A 17827-nucleotide genomic window follows, 5' to 3' on the forward strand; every position below is an offset into this window, starting at 1 on the left:
AGGGTGGTTGCCTCTTGAAAAGGAAGAAAGAACTCCAGTTTAAACTTCTTCATCTTCCTCATCTGCCACGCTCAACTTGGGATCTGCAATTACATAAAACACTTAATTAGCAAATAGCTTCACAATGCCAAGAAAATCAAAATGAATCTTTTACATGAAAGCAACATCTAAAATACACCAAACAAGTTGGCTTTCACAAAAAAAAAGCCCAAAATGAATAGTTTTATTTTAAATTAAGTCATGGTAGTGCCCAGTATTACCAGGCATATATCACTAGTAAATCATACATTTCATTCATATTAGAGCACTTATACATTGGGATGCACAAACTGTGGTTTTAACCATCCCAAGTCATTTTTTGTACCAATCAAGTGAATGTGAGTACTGCCCATGGGAGGGGCAACATGACATTTCCCTGGCCGCTTCAAAACAGGTCACGGACCCTCCATAGACACCAAGGCGGTGGGAGGGAGAACTTAACCATACCGTGTAACCGAATCAAACCAGTGGTTACCCCTTTTCAGCCCACTGGAATAGCCATAACAATACCATTCACTTTGCAGCATAGAAGACATGCTCCTTTGAGACTGACTGAGAGGCTTTTTATCAACTGCAGGGCTTTGTAGCCTTTTAAAGAAATAAAAAACAGAGAGGGAGAAAGAGAGAGCTCATTTTGAAAGATGTTTATTTTCCTAACACATTTTATTTTATTTTATTGGGTGTGGCTCTAAATATAAGCTAAAAAGGTCTTAATAATGGCAGATGACAGAATATGCAGTTTTACGTGCAAGCTCAGGACTGCCCTAGTGCTGACCTAGGCCTTTCAGGTTGCTTGAACACATCAGAATTGCCATTGTTGAGGTTGATTAATTGAGTCTGATAAGTTACCATGAATGAAGATTGTTATAGTGTTTAATGTGGTGGGCCTGGGTTTGTAAATGCCTCTTTCAAATAGTTCTGCAGAAAAGCATATGGGCCAGACGTATTCATGAACAAAAAGAAAGAAAAAGCCAAAATTTATTATGGTTGTGTCCAAGCAGTCTTGTCCCCCTTTTTTTGATCATTTGCCGAATGACTTTGAAGCCATGCACTTGCCATATTAAAAAGGGAACATTTAAATCTTTTAGAAAAAAAGGGAGCTTTTACCATTCTGCTTAAGCTTTACTCTCTTTGACAATGTTCGCAATGTGGTTAAAAAGTTGAATACTTAGTTTATTACATTAAAAAATGTGAACATTTTTCCTTAGTCAAACATATTTCCATTTATATCTGATTATTCCTAGAAGACAGCATTAATCTTTAAAACAGACAGGCAGCCTTAGCTTACATGTCCAAACAAGAGCTTGTAAAAGTGTGTTTGCCATAAAAGCTTGAAATTATTCACACCAACTTAGATTGGTGACACACTGAATAAACATAATCTGCTGTGTGACAACAATGTTTGCCAACTCTTTCCAAGTGTCAAGACCCTCAGTAGCCGGTGCCTTATCTCCAGTGTCTCAATTATTGTGTGTCAGTGGTGATGTATGGACCTGATTCCCGTGGTTTAGACAGAGGCCAGCTAGCAGTTGTAGAGGTCACTGGCCAGGCCCTCTGGACAGAGGACCAGTGACCCGCTTCATGCTGACCCACTATAAACTACTGCAATGGCCTGTAGACGTCTCTATCCATCCAGAGCCAAGGCTGCAAGTACAAGGCTTTTTTCAAGTACTTAAGCAAATATGCAGAGGGTTAGAAATAATGTAAAAGCCAAATACAGAAATATGTTTACAATTTAAAATAAATGTTTTCTATTGAATATATTTTCATAAGTAATTTATTCCTGTGATAGCAAAATTGTACTAATTTAATTTAAGAATTTACTCCAGTCTTCAGTGTCACATGATCCTTCATTCTAATATGCTGATTTTGTGCTCAAGAAAAGTCTCTTTTGAGCAATTTAATGCATCCTTGCTGAATAAAAGCATTCATTCCTTTAAGAAAATCTTAATTAAATAATTTTAAAAATAATCAAATATAAAAGTGTATTTATTACAATATCACATTCATTCTAAGTGTATAAATCAATACACTGCTAAAAGAAGAACCAATGCAGAACCAACGACACATCTATTGTCTATGATTACTGGCCTGTTGAAATCCACCGAAAGGACAGCGGTGTAATCTGGCCAGATTGATTAGTTAGCTTCTGTGCATCAGATATTTGTGTCTGAGAGCTTCTATATTGACAGAGGGTATTAAGTCTTTCAGTTATCTGGCCAAGTCATGCCTGCTAAGCTCATTAACCTAGATCCCAATCATCAGAAAGTCAATAATAGGCAAAAGAGAGATTAAAAAGTAGCTGAGGCAAGACAACTCTCTCCATCATTTCTCATTCCTGCTCCTCATGTGTCACTGCCAATATTATAGTAGCGCACAAGGCAGCCTTTCAGAGTGATGGACATGTTTGGTCAAATCAGTATCTTTGAACACGCTATGAACATGTTTTTTTGATGTGGTCAGTTTGAGGACAGGTTAAAGTAGATGTTTTAGTTACTGGTCTGTGTTGTTATGTCTTTCAGGTGGTCATGCACTAACCTAATCCAGAAATAGCATGTGCTCCTCTTTCACTCTGTAGGCCGATGTCCATCTTCTGCTGGCCTCCAGCACCTATACGTGGCTTAAATCAGAGGGATATTTAAGCTACAAGTCCATCACACCAAAACCAGTACAGTTGTCAGTTGAAAGGTTTCTTACCAAAGGAGCCATATTACTATAGCCCAGCCTTTTAAAAGTACTGTCTGCTGGACTCTTCTGCCGTGGTGAGCAAGGAGCATCCATCTGCAAGAAAAAGACATCTGAAATATCTCCAGTTTTCATACACATGTTGGTTTCACTTTATTTGTGAGGACATCTCATAGATGCAACTGTTTGTATACAGAGGTCATGATATTTGCTAAACTCCAACCCAAACTCTAAACCTTCACAAATCTGTTGACATCATGAAAACATTATATCAACCTTTTATTTAATGAGGGCCACTTCAAATGACCACTAAGTCAATTTCCAACATAATTCACTATATATCGTTAAGGGCATTTAGAAAAAAAAAAAGTTTGGGTAACACTTTAGTTTATGGACCAATTTTCACCATCAAGTAGTTGCTAAAGTACTTATAAACACATATTAATGCCTTATTCTGCATGACCATATTTTAGATACCTTAACCTTACGCCATACCTAAACTTAACAACTAGCTTACTAAATACAGAGTCCTGGCATGAAACTCTAGATGGCGCAGTCCGATAGGTCTAACTCAATAATAAGCAGCAAGTTAGGAATTGGTCCCCAAACTAAAGTGTGACCAAATTTGGTCCTCACAAGTACCTGTACACAAACACACAATTACTTGGCCAATCTAAAGGCAGAAATATTGTGGACTTACATTGTTTTATAGTTAATCATAAATACTACAGACAAATCAAAATCCACACACTAACAGAAAACTTTGCGATTTTACAATGAAAACAATACATGTATTTGCTATATTTATATTTTCATTTTACATCCCCAGATGTCCCCAAATGGAGGATTTGTCAGATTTAGCTAACTTCTCGGGACAAATTTATTCCCCAAAATTATAGTGAAGTAACATGTACTGTATGTATACTATCATTCAAAATTCTGGGTTCAGTAAGCGATTTCTTAAAAAAAAAATGATACTTTTATTCAGCATGGACATATTAATGTTTAAAAAAAAATCTTTCAATTAAATGATTTGTTATGTTATGACATTTGTTATGAATCATTTATTAAATGATTCAATGTTTTGAATTTCTATTCATCAAAGAATCTTTAAAAAAGCGATCGCAGTTTCCACAAAAATATTAATCAGCAACTTTAAGCAACAGTTTTTAACATTGATAATCATAAGAAATATTACTTGAGCACTAAATCAAATGATTTCTGAAGGATCATGTGGAGCAATGGCTGCTCAAAATTCAGCTTTGCCATGACAGGAATAAATTACATTTTAAAATGTATTAAAACAGAAAACAGTTATTTTAAATTATAATAATATTTCACAATATTATACTGTTTTTACTGTATTTTTTATCAAATAGATTCAGCTTTGGTGAGCATTAGATACTTTTTTTGAAAAAATATTTAAAAAGACCCACCAAACTTTTGAATGTTAGTATACATGATACAAATACAATATACAATATACAGTATACAGTGGCAAACATTGGGTATATGTCCTTTTTAAGACGTTCTAAGCTATTTTCATGTGCATTATTTGTGTAATAAATGACATCCGGCACAGGCAGGCCTCAACGAGGTGATCTGACTTGCATTTGTCCTCCTGGTAAACGGGGTGTGGGGTGCAGCGCAAAACAAAAACAAAACTTATGCATATTCATCAGCCTTCACAAATTGAGGCCAGAGATGAGGGGCTTAATGTGCGTGCACCTGTTAAAGTCTGTTCTGGGTTAACCTCTACTGTATATGTGCTCTGTGTGTGTGCGGGACAGGCCACAGGTGCAGATTTCATTAAGGGTTACATGATTAAAGCTCCTGCCCTCTTTCAGTGTTGTAAGATCGGCTTTGATGAAGAAAAAGACATGTTTTGGTGTTAATATCATGGAAGGGCATATTTATTCAAACTGGACAAAACTGTAGCACTCTCAGAGAAGCGACTGACCGCAAAGCTGACTGAGGCGTTGTGCAGAATGGCTTCCTGCCGCTGCAATGTCTGCCTTAAGAACATCTCATCCTTGATGGCATGGAAACTTAAGAGAGAAATAGTCAATGTAGAACAGCTCATGGAGTCAATTGAAAAAAGCAATTAGAGTTACAAAGTGTACCTCTGTCTTAAAATCTCAAACTTCTTTTCCCACACCTGATTGGACATGCACAACTGCTTACTGAGCCTGATAACATTAAGAAACGATAAGAACAACAGAGGGAAGTGGAAAGAACAAGTACTGTACTCTTTTAACATTTTATTATACCTTTCGATCTCCTTTTTCTGCATTGCTTCAGTCTGTCTATGTTCTTTAATTTTTTGAACCAACTCTGTATCCCCAGCAAGCTGAAGGAAAAATAATGCTAAAATTCAGATATGTTTACGCATGCGTGTAGTTCCACTTGAACAAAGTGAAGGGTACCTCCATGGTTGTATTTTCAGCTGGTTTCTGCTTCTCAAGCTTCTTGTCAATGGCTGCTTTCTGACAACAGAAGAATCACAAAACACATCCAAAAATTTCAATGCTGCATTACTGTATAGAATTTGTATGTCAATAAAGGAATACAAATAAATGTTACTTTTGTTTTTTTGTGTTTTCATTACTGTACAACCCAAAAATCTGTCATCATTTACTCATCCTCATGTTGTTCCAAACCTGTATTAGTTATTTTTTTCTATGTAACACAAAAGAAGATATTTTGAGAAATGTCTCAGTGTCTCTTTTGCCCATATAATGAATGTCAATAGGGTCCAAATAGCATCTTTTGTGTTTCAAAGAAGAAAGAAAGTTTAAAGCAGGTTTAGACCAAGATGATGAGTCAATAATAATATAAACATTTTTGGGTGAACTATCCCTTTAAGTCACTGAATCTGGCAACAAGTTTCATGTGCCGGTACACCTCAGCTCTGAAGAAAGGAAATAGCTTTGGAGCTTTATCTGTTTTCCCAATGGATATTTAAATGGAGGGCCATATTCTGTGTCATTATATCAATCCGTCGCTCACAAAGGGTCATTTTAACACCAAATGTCCACTTTGTGTGGCATGTTCAATCAAGGCCCGACACAGCTTTGTGGAATGTCATGTTGGCTGATTGAGTGCGTACGTTCAGAGCAGTGTGAAGGTCAGGTCACCTCAGGTCAGCTTGGACATCCACTTTTCCACCCGTGTTCCCACAAAAAAGCCTAACAGAACGTGGGAGTCCCTTTTTAAGTTTCTCTTGGTAAGAGTGGGTGCAGAGTGTGTTGTTAGTCTAACCCAACACAGAAAGGATGTCAGTCTACCCTTTTTCTTTCATCCAACCCAAAGAAAGATTGTTCAAAGAGCCATTGTGTGCAAAAAGGAGTAGGTGTTGATTTGTGACAATATGATAGTGAGTTGCGTAAGGTCTCTGAAGTCCTCTGCTTTGAGAACAGACACTAATGAAGGCATGCTACACTTCAGTCTGTTTCCTTACTAGTTTGATGGATGCAGGATGCACATTTACAGTTTAGACATAAAATACAGATCATTCAACCGAAGAACAACCTTGTGAGAAGTTTTGATAGATTCCATGTACACTACCACTCAAAAGTTTAAAGTATCTTGAATTGTATGAAATATCTTAATGAAGAACAGTATTATTGTGAAAGGTTTATTCAATATAAGATAGCTGTTTCTATTTTAATATATTTTAAAATGTCATTTATTCTTGTGATGGCAAACCTTAATTTTCAGCAATCAATACTCCAGTCTTCAGAGTCACATGATCCTTCAGAAATCATTCTAATATGCTGATTTGGAGCTCAAGAAATATTTACTATTATTGTCAATGTTGAAAACAGTTGCTTAATATTTTTGTGGAAAGTGTGATACATTTTTTTTTCAGGATTCTTTGATGAATAGTAAGTTTAAAAAAACAGCATTTTTATCTTTATGTTAAATTAATTTGTTTACTGTTTTATTAAAGAGAAAAATAGAAATCTTTTGTAATATTATAAATCCCTTGAAAGTCACTTTTGATCAATTTAATACATTCTTGTTGAATAAACATATTAATTTCTCAAATAAAAATTTTTTCTGATCCTAAAAGTTTGAAAGGTAATGTGTATTTGGGTAAGAATTTTTTTTCTAAAATTACCTGATTTTGAAATATAGTATTTCTAATCATTCAAGCACAGACCCTACGTTTATAGATCTATTGTTTGCCAAGGTAAATAAATCAAACTATGTGCGCATTGTATGTAAGTTTGAGTTACTGTCTATAGAGGGCCAGGCACACACCAGTTAAGATCGAGGCTTGGGCGTTATAAAAAAAAAGATAAGAGTTCCACACATTTCCATAATAACTAGCCACTACAGTGGCCAAGCTCATTGTAAGGGTGCCCTTTATGAAGTGGACTTTAAACTGGGCTCATTGTCCACTTCTATTCAGCTGTACCCCATCACCCACTCCAGCCTGTCACTGTGTTGTGTCAGCTGCATGCCACATTCCACCCTCTGCTAGGTGCTGACCGCCTCCTCGGCCGCCTCTATGCGGTCACCATGTTGACAGAGTCATCGTCCCCATCGATTTACCAAGCTGTCATTCAAACAGTATACAAATTTAGGGAAAACAGGCAGCTCTCTTTTAACACAGACTTTTAAGAAGGGATGGATGTTTGCGTCAAGTGATAGGCCAGGTAAGTGAAATTATATTATCTTGCTGTATGTACTGTATGTCGTTTTCTTTACATTTTCTGACTAAAAGCAACCAAAAAGCGATTTTAAAGTGGTAAAGCAAATTATAATAATAATAATCGGCAGGGATCCCAGACCAATACAATTAGTGTGCCTCCTCTATTTTAAAACCCACGAGCCGCCACTGGTAAGATTAGCACTGGATATAAAAATTAATGTGTGTGCGTGTGTGTGTGTGTATATATATATATAAATAACTGTAATATTGCATACTATATAATATATAATAATAAATATAAATATAATAATATATAATATTGCAAAATATTTTTTACAACTTAAAATAACATAATAATGAAAATAATAAAATAGTTTTCTATTTTTAATATATTTTAAAATGTCATTTATTCCTGTGATGACAAAGCTGATTTTGTCAATGCTGAAAACAGTTGTTCCACTTCAGTTTTTTTTCCTGGAAACTGTGATAAATATACAATGTACATACATTTTTGTCAGGATATTTTGATGAACAGAAAGTTCAAAAGAAATGTATTCCCTGTCTCTTTTGATCAACTGAATGCATTCTAATGGAATTTCTTTCAAAAACTTTTTACTGCCTTTAAACTTTTATCAAATAAAATCTTACTGACGGTAGTGTACATAAACATAAATAGCTTGAATTGTGAATTTCCTTCAGTTAGCAAGGTTATCATTCACATCTGTCACAGAAAAAGCATTTTTGATGTATTTTCAATGAAAAAGAAAAAGATCTGCACTTGAAGAAGAGAGAGGGGAGCTGCCATCCATCACTCAGGGCTGTTAATGAATGCATTTCACTGTTGGTACGGGTTGAATTTTAACCGGACTCATGGCTAAAATCGATACGACTTAGACACTTTGTGCACCTTATCCTCTGTCTTTGCTTTAGGACACTGATGTCTGGGGTAATGGAGAGACCATCCACTGGTCAAGGGTTCAAGACCTCCAAACATCCTGAGACAGATAGGACTCATGTCAAGTCCGTGCCATATCGGAGCATGCGTTCAGCTGGGTCTCATACTCACCTCCTTCATGCGTGAGGCTTCAATGCATGCAATTTCTTTCTCCATTTCCTCTTTTAACTGTTTTATCTGGAAAAGGTCATAAAAAAAGTTATGTCACAAACGAGAGTGGACAGTAGGTGAGACTTCATGTTGTTCGCTTATTTGCAACCATCCAAAAGTTTCTTGGATATTTACACCCAGGTTAAAACTTCAGAAGTGGTCAGCCAATAGTGCTGTTGACAAGTGCAGTTGTGTGGTTGACGGGCCGTTCATTTGGGTGTCTTTTCACAGAGGCGAAGCTTGCACCCAGCTGAGCTTCACACTCCACTCTGGCCTGGGCTTCAGCCTCTCATTATAGGTCTTTCCTGCAGCCTTCTGGCTATAGAAACAAATTTTCTGCTCCATTGATCAAAGTCATCAAAATAAAGTGGAGAAAAACGTCATTTTTTCGTAACGTTATTTCTTCACTTTACATTTTTATGCATAACCACCATGCTAGACCTTAACATTGAGTTTGTCAGTCACAGCACAAAGGGGCGGCTCAACAAAGGGTGCAAGACTGAAAAGAGGCCAATCTAAACTGCTACACTAAATATGGATAATCCTTTTCTCCCGGTGGCTCAAACAACATTAAGGAGGTCTTTATTAGTGGTTTTAACCAGGGCTTCTACATGGAGTGTGTTTGGCCACCACCTGCTCCATTAGTTCTCTTTCCTCGCCCTACCAGGTTTTGTGGCCACTCAGTATTATGTTAAGAGCCGGAAGAACATTATTGAGCTGAAACTAATATGCCTCTCTATTATAAAACACTTAAAAAATAAAAAAGAAAGAAAGAAAGAAAATATAAAAAAAAAAAAACTATATCATGGTATATTAGTATATTAAATTATACAAATTAAAAATATTAAAATTTTAAAATTTAAAAAAAAAAACAGTCTGCACTGCAGAACTTGAGTTTATGTTTTATCCATTTCAACAATTCAGTGGTAAGCTTTCTAGAAATTTACAACGTCTTTTTAAATAAATAACACATCAAAAGCAATTTAAAGGTTTTTTAAATGAATGCAACATAAATAATTAAAAACTGTATCATACAGTATATCTGTATATTAAATTATGCATATGAGCATAATAGAAATATATAAAAAATATATAATTTAAAAAACTATTTAAATTAAAATGTGAGTGCAGAACATTGCTATATTACTTTCAACAATTAATTTTAAGTGGTGAGCTTTATCGTAATTAAATCACTGTCATCAAAATGCATATATGTGACCCTGCACCACAAAACCAGTCATAAGGGTCTTTTTTTTTAATTGAGATGTATACATCATACACAAAGCTGAATAAATAAGCTTTCCATTGATGCATGGTTTGTTAGGATAGGACAACATTTGGCTGAGATATAACTATCTGAAAATCTGGAATCTGAGGGTGCAAAAAATTTAAATATTGAGAAAATCGCCTTTAAAGTTGTTAAAATTAAGTTCTTAGCAATGCATATTACTAATCAAAAATTAGTAAGTTTTGATATATTACGGTAGGAAATTTACCAAATATCTTCATGGAACATGATCTTTACTTAATATCCTAATGATTTGTGGTAAAAAAAAAATAAAAATCGATCATTTCAACCCATACAATGTATTTTTGGCTATTGCTACAAATATACCCGTGCTACTTATGACTGGTTTTGTGGTCCAGGGTCACATATGTGATACATATGAGCATATTTGGAAAATATACATATATTTCTTCTATACTTTAAAGAAAAAAAATGCATTTTTACCTTTGGTAAGTATGGTATTGTAGCAGATTTTTTGTTTTAGTTGTACTGCATAAATATAAACCTAAGTAAACTAACTAACTAACAAGCAACAAGTGACAATAATAAACATCTGTATGCATAGTTTTCTTCACTCTGCTGAAGAGCTGTGCTAATATGAGCGTTTGATTGCAGGGTAAATTATGCCAGCTTTGACAGGACCCTTGCTGCTCGTCTCCCAGCAACCCTGCAAGGCCAGAGGGAGACTTTTAACCTTCTAGATTCTGTGTGGCCGAATTCAATGGCTGAGTACCATAGAGTCTTTCACACTCTTTTTACGTTGTCCTCTGTTTTCATATTTTAATTCCAGCCATTGTGTGGCAAACTTGGTGCATATTGTTCCTCGCAATCAACCACAGACGCTGTGTAAAATGATACTTGCTAACCAGTGCTTGAATACACTTTGTCTGTAAAACTGTTTAAGTATGTAAATGAAAGATTCTGTGTTTTAAAATATTTCAAATTGCATTTAAAGGTTTGGATGGTAAAATAAAGCAACTGGCTGGCATTTGAGCTTATGACTTATGAATACAAGGCAGCAGTCCAACTTAGAGCGCATTCAAAATGCACAACAAAGCACTCTGACCACATGGTTTCTTACTGTAGTGCAATAATATAAACTCTGGCATGGCCCCAATGTTAACACCACACAGTGCTACTTCACACACACTTCAGCTTTACTGCACAAAAGATAAAACACTAAATAAACAATACTATATCAATACATGTCAAAAACGCTGCACCACGTCCATTCACCAAATGTTTTACCAATATTAACATGCTACAATGTCAGCTCGGTGCTTCATATCGTCAGCTGTGCTTGATCACATATCATAAAATAATTTAGATCTCCCTCATGCACCAGTTGCTGCAGAGCATTTAATTCATGGTAATTTGCTCCACTGGCATGCTTCTCTCTGCTCGCATGAGTAAAACATGCAAAATTATGAGGGACAGCATTGTCTAGGCTGTAAACCTCACATACTGTATGCTGCCCTATTTATCTTACATGTCACACAGCAACCATTTCTGGTAAGGAGAATTATTTTATAATTCTTAAATAATTATATAATATATAACTTTACACAGAAAATGTTAGTATACTATTTTAGAAACTGGTATAAAAACAGTTTTCTCTCAGAAATTGCTAGTAAATTTCACAAACAATTACAAAGAAAATGCAAATTACACACTGAATTAAATGTGACATTAAGAAGTAGAAAAAAATCAAATATTTTCTTGTGAAACATCTTTGCTTTATTTGCAACTTTGAAAAATCTTTTTTACAATGTTACTGTAATGCATTTTTGTTGCAACTTTTCAAAAGGTGAACATTTGAATGTTTACTGATTGGCCCCACTTACTTCCATCGTGTGTGTAATATAAGTGGTTTTGGTTTTTAAAAGAAAGCATTGCACGAGTTGAAATTAATTTTGAGGCAATCAACATTATGACTGTTTCTTAACTAGCACTGAACCTAGAATTTTTTGTATGTTTCTATTGACTATCTTTGGATTTACTGTACACCACACTGGTCAACAATTGTTGTGTTTAATGGTGCTATAATGGTGCTATATGTCACACAGCAACCATTTCTGGTAAGGAGAATTATTTCCTGAGAGAAACAGGAAAACCAGTGTATGTAATGGAAGTGAAGTAATAACAATAATAATATTAATTAATTATAATACTTAAATAATAATTATATAATATAAAACTTTACACTTTGAATGTTTACTGATTGGCCCCACTTACTTCCATCGTGTGTGTAATATAAGTGGTTTTGGTTTTTAAAAGAAAGCATTGCACGAGTTGAAATTAATTTTGAGGCAATCAACATTATGACTGTTTCTTAACTAGCACTGAACCTAGAATTTTTTGTATGTTTCTATTGACTATCTTTGGATTTACTGTACACCACACTGGTCAACAATTGTTGTGTTTAATGGTGCTATAATGGTGCTATATAAATAAGTTTAAGTTGAATAATCCTTTAATAAAAGTAAAAAACCTCACCTTTTCTCTGCCACTTTCTCTTTCAAGGTTTAACTGCATTTTCAGTTGCTCATGTTCACCTGTCAACTGCAATAAAATTAAATGAAAGTGTTTTAAATAAAACAAATGCAATTGGCATATAAGGATGTTTCTGACTTTTTTGTGCACTATATAATTACTATATAATACCTTTTGAAGGACTTTTTTGCTGTCGTCAGCCTCTGATTTTAACTGTGCCAAATCCAGAGCTATATACAGAAGAAAGAGAGAACATTTGAGAGAGAACACAAAAAAAGACCCAGTCCAATATTCACTCCCTCAACTTTTCACAATATCTAGAAGAGAAACAAAGGCTGATGCCGGGAGCACAACGACAGGACATCCACTCATCTTTGTTCATCTTTCGCATCTTGGGTCACTGGACTGAAGCCCAGTCCTGGCCTGCGTGACCTGTTCTGGCTCAGGGTCCTGACAAGCTTCTGACCTGGTGCATTGCTGTTGACATGTCCACTCGCATGCACTGACCAAACACAAGCCACTAAGTTCAAGGGCCAAGTGTGTGTTAGTGCCCAAGTGCATTTATTTCCATAGAGACTTAAGACCTGGACAGCTCTTATCTTTAGTCACAGCCAATGCAAAACGTTTTAGCAGATGGTTCTTCACATTTTGAATGGGGACACGTAAAGGGAGTTTATGTTCCAATGAAATGGATGATATGTTGTTTTGGAGGATTTTAAAAACCGATGTGTTCATAAACGTAAAATACCCAGACGGTTACCAAAGTTACATAAGCAATGAATGAATATCAAACACTATGAGAGATAAAGGCCTGACCCTTGAGAATACACCTGTCTTGTGTTTGCTTTCTCCTCACAGACTCCCACAGAGTGTGAGATGATAGCTATGGTCTGACAAGTGTCCTCAAATATTGCGTTCTGAATGCTAACTACCTCACACACCGAGAAAGATAAGAGAATGTGTCTATGTTTCCAAAACAAGCATTCAAGACAAATGTTTGTTTTTGTCCCAAAAAGCATTTCAAAAAATGCAAGCACCCTTTTTTGTGTGTGGTTTATCAAAAAAGGAATTAAAATGTGACATGTTACCCAGTCTCTGCTCTTTGGATTCCAGGACTCGGTGAACTTCCTCCAGCTCGACGTGCAACGAGTCAATGGTATCTTTTAGCTTTTCATTCTCTGACTTCAGTCTGCTTTTCTCGGGGTCCTCCGCTCCCTCGGAGCCGATCTGAAAAATGACACAAGTCCTTTATAACTTTCCCTTTACAGCACAAAACAAAAGCCACGCCGCTCAAGCTGCGTGGCAAATATGAGTGCCATTCAGGCACAAAGCAATCGTACAACTTTCTGCCTCCTACCATTTCCCCCTGAATAATAAAAAGCGAGAAACAAAAAAAAGCAAACACATTTAGAAGAGGGCGATCTCTTTTTTTTCTCCTCTTCTCTCTTTCGGCCTTTTCTTCTCGCCCGGAAGAAAGATGGCAGTACATTACATACAAAGCCCATAATTCATGGGGACATTTTTATTGACAGGAATAATACACATCATACTGTTTGTGTGCCCCTGTCATTCAGGTCAATTTATTCTGTAAGTCAAGGAAGGCAGCTGGGGCCTATCAGCCCACAGTCTGGGCTCTGCTTTCTAACAAGCTCGGCAGAGCCGGGCCGTGAGGGGGGCGATTGGAGGATGGCTGAGCAGCCCCAGGGGGTTCGCAGAGAGCACAGTTTCCCGGTGGGGGCTTGTTGCCTTTGTGCTGTCCCTCAGTAGCAGCGCTGCCAGTGTCACCAGGATCACATCACATGTCAGCGCGCTGAAGTTTGCAGACTGGGAGCCGCATGGAGCCCATCAGGTTCCTGTGATATCCACGCAGTTGGCCCTCTACTTTGTACCGCAGCAACCATTCATGCCCCGAACATTAACAGGGCTTTTGCATGCCTGTCACACTTAAGATTGTGCAGGCGTTCAAAGGCTTTCAAAGGGTTTTCTTCTTTTTCCCACTTTATTCACTCCATCTCTCTCTCACTCATTCATAAAGTAAATTGCAATCATAAAGAGGTTTTGATTGCTATAAGTTTATTTGATGTTTGGTTTTCCTTTTTCGTCACATTTGGGATTATCTTGAATGAGCCTTGACAATATACACACTCTCAGAAAAAAGGTAAAAACGCTGTCACTGGGGAAGTATCCTTATGTACATTTACGGTATATGGGTAAAAAAGGTACATTTTGAAAAGGTACCATCTCAAGGTACAGCTTTTGTACCTTGAGATTGCGTCGTTTTAGTCACACAGAATTAATGTAATGCTTTGATTTATGACATCTTGCATATGGTTGATGATTGTTTACTATAGATTTAATCCCAGAATAAGGAGCCATATGTTATGAATGTGACTCCCCAAGTGTGACGGTCAGATGATAATGATGATGTACATGTCATGGACCAGGATTACTCTATCACAAATAGGAATGTGCATCGGTGCATCTAGCATGACAGAAATATGACTCCATGCGGGGTGGTCACCTCAGCCCAAACATCACCCACCCTTCAGCTTTCCCTCCCTGTTTCACTGTCATCTTCTAGGAAGAGACAGTATTAACTTTTGTTCATAGATACTGAGCCTAATTTTTTCTCCTCAAAAAGATATTTTATACTCTAAGGAACACCTTCCTGCCCTGTTTGAACACCCCAACCTTTAACTCTGGCTCCACCATCTGCTGCAGTAACAGAACTACAGGTGATTAGCCATGCATCTCTCCTGTGGGCGTGAGAGTTCTCATTAGCACAATGAAAAAAGCTCGAACTTCGCCGGGCTGCACTCATTTGTTACACTTTGAGTGGCAGGTTTTGTATGGCCGTTCTTCTGGCCATCTGCCTACACACGCAGCCGCTTTGGTTGGACAGAGCTCAGACACTAAGGGTGAGAGATAACTCTCTGAGGCGGAGTGAGAGGGGCAGCCTATTAAAAAGGCCAATAATAGACACCGCACTTATTGGCACCTGATAGCTTATTTATGTTGCATGTAAACCCCTTTCGCAAGGGCATAAAGGTGAGTAATTTATTTCACTTTGTGGAACGCAAGAACCTGCTTATTAGTGTACAGCCATGGGGCCGGACAACTCCCAAGTGCACTTCAGGCTATAATAGAGCAGGCCACTAAACAATAATTACCATCCTGCTGGTCAATAACAACACAAGCTGGATGACATTAAGCAATCAAGAATCATACTGACATCATTAACCCTAAAAGGGGCGAAGTATCCTGTAGTCAGCTGCAAATATGGCTTGACCCCCAAAGAAATTCTAACAAAAGGTTTCTCAGTGGTTTACAGTAGTATCAGATGTACTTAAAAACATACTAAAAGTTTACCAAAGTTTGACTCCAAGAAAGGCCCCATTTTCAAAATGGCGGCCGTCAGGTCCTTAAAATGACCATTACTCCTTTGTATTCCTCCTAGACCAGGAATACTGGTGCCTGATACATGTTTTGGCCATGTAATATTCTAATTAGCATATATGCATGATAGATAAGTGATTACAAGTACAATTATATATTAAAGCAATTGGTTACAAGCATATTTATTTGAAAAATAAGTACAATTTCCCTTAAGTAATTGCATATTTCTCCTTTCTCATATCGTTTTGCCTAGTGTTGGTGGTTTCTGTGGTTCATAACCATTCTTTTGATTCCAATAAAGAATAAATTCATTAGAACTGTGTGGTACTGTAAAATTAGTCAAAACAGGGCTGCCACGTGAAGGCTCAGTACCTCTAACCCCTTTTATTTTTTAGTGTTTTATTTTTTTATATATTTTTTTTATCGCACTGAAATCATGCGTTTTAAAGGGGTCATATGATGCGATTTCAAGTTTTCCTTTCTCTTTGGAGTGTTACAAGCTGATTGTGCATATAGTCAGCTGCAAATATGGCTTGACCCCAAAAAAATTCTAACAAAAGGGTTCTCAGTGGTTTACAGTAGTATCAGATGTACTTAAAAACATACTAAAAGTTTACCAAAGTTTGACTCCAAGAAAGGCCCCATTTTCAAAATGGCGGCCGTCAGGTCCTTAAAATGACCATTACTCCTTTGTATTCCTCCTAGACCAGGAATACTGGTGCCTGATACATGTTTTGGCCATGTAATATTCTAATTAGCATATTTGCATGATAGATAAGTGATTACAAGTACAATTATATATTAAAGCAATTGGTTACAAGCATATTTTTGCGAAAAATAAGTACAATTTCCCTTAAGTAATTGCATATTTCTCCTTTCTCATATCGTTTTGCCTAGTGTTGGTGGTTTCTGTGGTTCATAACCATTCTTTTGATTCCAATAAAGAATAAATTCATTAGAACTGTGTGGTACTGTAAAATTAGTCAAAACAGGGCTGCCACGTGAAGGCTCAGTACCTCTAACCCCTTTTATTTTTTAGTGTTTTATTTTTTTATATATTTTTTAGAATGCGTTTATTTTTTTTTTGCCTTTTGTTTTTTTTTTTTTAATACTTTTCTTATTTATACATATCTTTTTCTATTTTCTTCAGTTGTTTCCTCTTATTCTGGTTTATTTTTTATACTTTTTTGCACTGTGACCTTCACTAGATTTACCATTAGTTGTCACACTCTTCCTCCCATAGAGGTTGATTATAGTGATTCTCACAATTCCCAACTTGACATGGTCCACAAGCAGGCATGCATGGTAGTCCATATGCCCTGCAACTGCACCGTTGTGTTCGGCAGGCAGTTGTGCAATTACAGTGGATCATCTGCAGGAGGCTTTCTGGGGCAGCAGTCTTACTGGTCATAACTGGCAGGAACCGGTTGTCCACCAGTTTCCATCCCCAATCCACTGTGTTCATGTCACCTTCCTTTCCAATCCACACCATGATCTGGAAGTAAACTCTTTGGCAGTGGTATTTGGTTGAGGACTCAGTTGGAGGCAGACGTTCTGGGGTAACAAATGATTTGGCGGTAACGATTTTCTTGCTAAAAAGGTTGTAGCGCAAAGAGGCAAGTGAATCAGTACTCTTTCCGCCAAACAACACTGCCATTGCCTTGGTCCCATGGTCCTCTATGACATTCCTTGCTTGATGTGGGAGCAGAAATACATTTGCACAGGACTGGATGGTTGATTCACCATTCACAAGTTTCTGAAATGCTGTCTGTTTGCCAACACTAAAAACGCGTGAAGTTGTATCACATCCTGTGAAGGCGTGAATAAACAGCAACCGGGAACACAAGTCACTACCCAGGACTTGTTTCATCTCACTGATGTTGTACACTTTAGTAGCTTTGGACTTGTCTGAACGAAAATAGAGGCCTCTATTGTTCGTCCCTGGGTTATTCCTGTGTTATTTCTGAGTTATTCTTGTATTATTTCTGTGTTATTACTGTGTTATTCCTGTGTTAGTTCTGTTGTCACTGAGTTATTCCTGTGTTATTTCTGTTTTATTACTGTGTTATTTCTGTTATCACTGTGATATTCCTGTGTTATTTCTGTTATTACTGTGTTATTCCTGTGTTATTTCTGTGTTATTACTGTGTTAATACTGCGT

General features: G+C 36.8%; 1 protein-coding gene across 1 annotated transcript in view; it reads right to left on the bottom strand.

Annotated features, from left to right (window-relative positions):
* Positions 1-17827, bottom strand: part of cunh10orf67 (chromosome unknown C10orf67 homolog) — a 32391-nt gene continuing 14564 nt past the window's right edge. Inside the window, exons 6-16 of the mRNA XM_016482904.1 lie at positions 13359-13497; positions 12442-12500; positions 12274-12339; positions 8451-8516; positions 5151-5210; positions 4995-5074; positions 4848-4913; positions 4685-4772; positions 2737-2820; positions 2578-2659; positions 1-83 (exon numbers count right to left, since the gene is read on the bottom strand). Coding sequence (XP_016338390.1) covers positions 40-83; positions 2578-2659; positions 2737-2820; positions 4685-4772; positions 4848-4913; positions 4995-5074; positions 5151-5210; positions 8451-8516; positions 12274-12339; positions 12442-12500; positions 13359-13497 — 834 coding nt within the window. The 3' untranslated portion in view covers positions 1-39. The remainder of the gene's footprint in view (positions 84-2577; positions 2660-2736; positions 2821-4684; positions 4773-4847; positions 4914-4994; positions 5075-5150; positions 5211-8450; positions 8517-12273; positions 12340-12441; positions 12501-13358; positions 13498-17827) is intronic.

Source organism: Sinocyclocheilus anshuiensis, unplaced genomic scaffold (genome assembly GCF_001515605.1).
Source record: "Sinocyclocheilus anshuiensis isolate Anshui unplaced genomic scaffold, SAMN03320099.WGS_v1.1 scaffold930, whole genome shotgun sequence".
In the NCBI taxonomy this organism is placed as follows: domain Eukaryota; kingdom Metazoa; phylum Chordata; class Actinopteri; order Cypriniformes; family Cyprinidae; genus Sinocyclocheilus; species Sinocyclocheilus anshuiensis.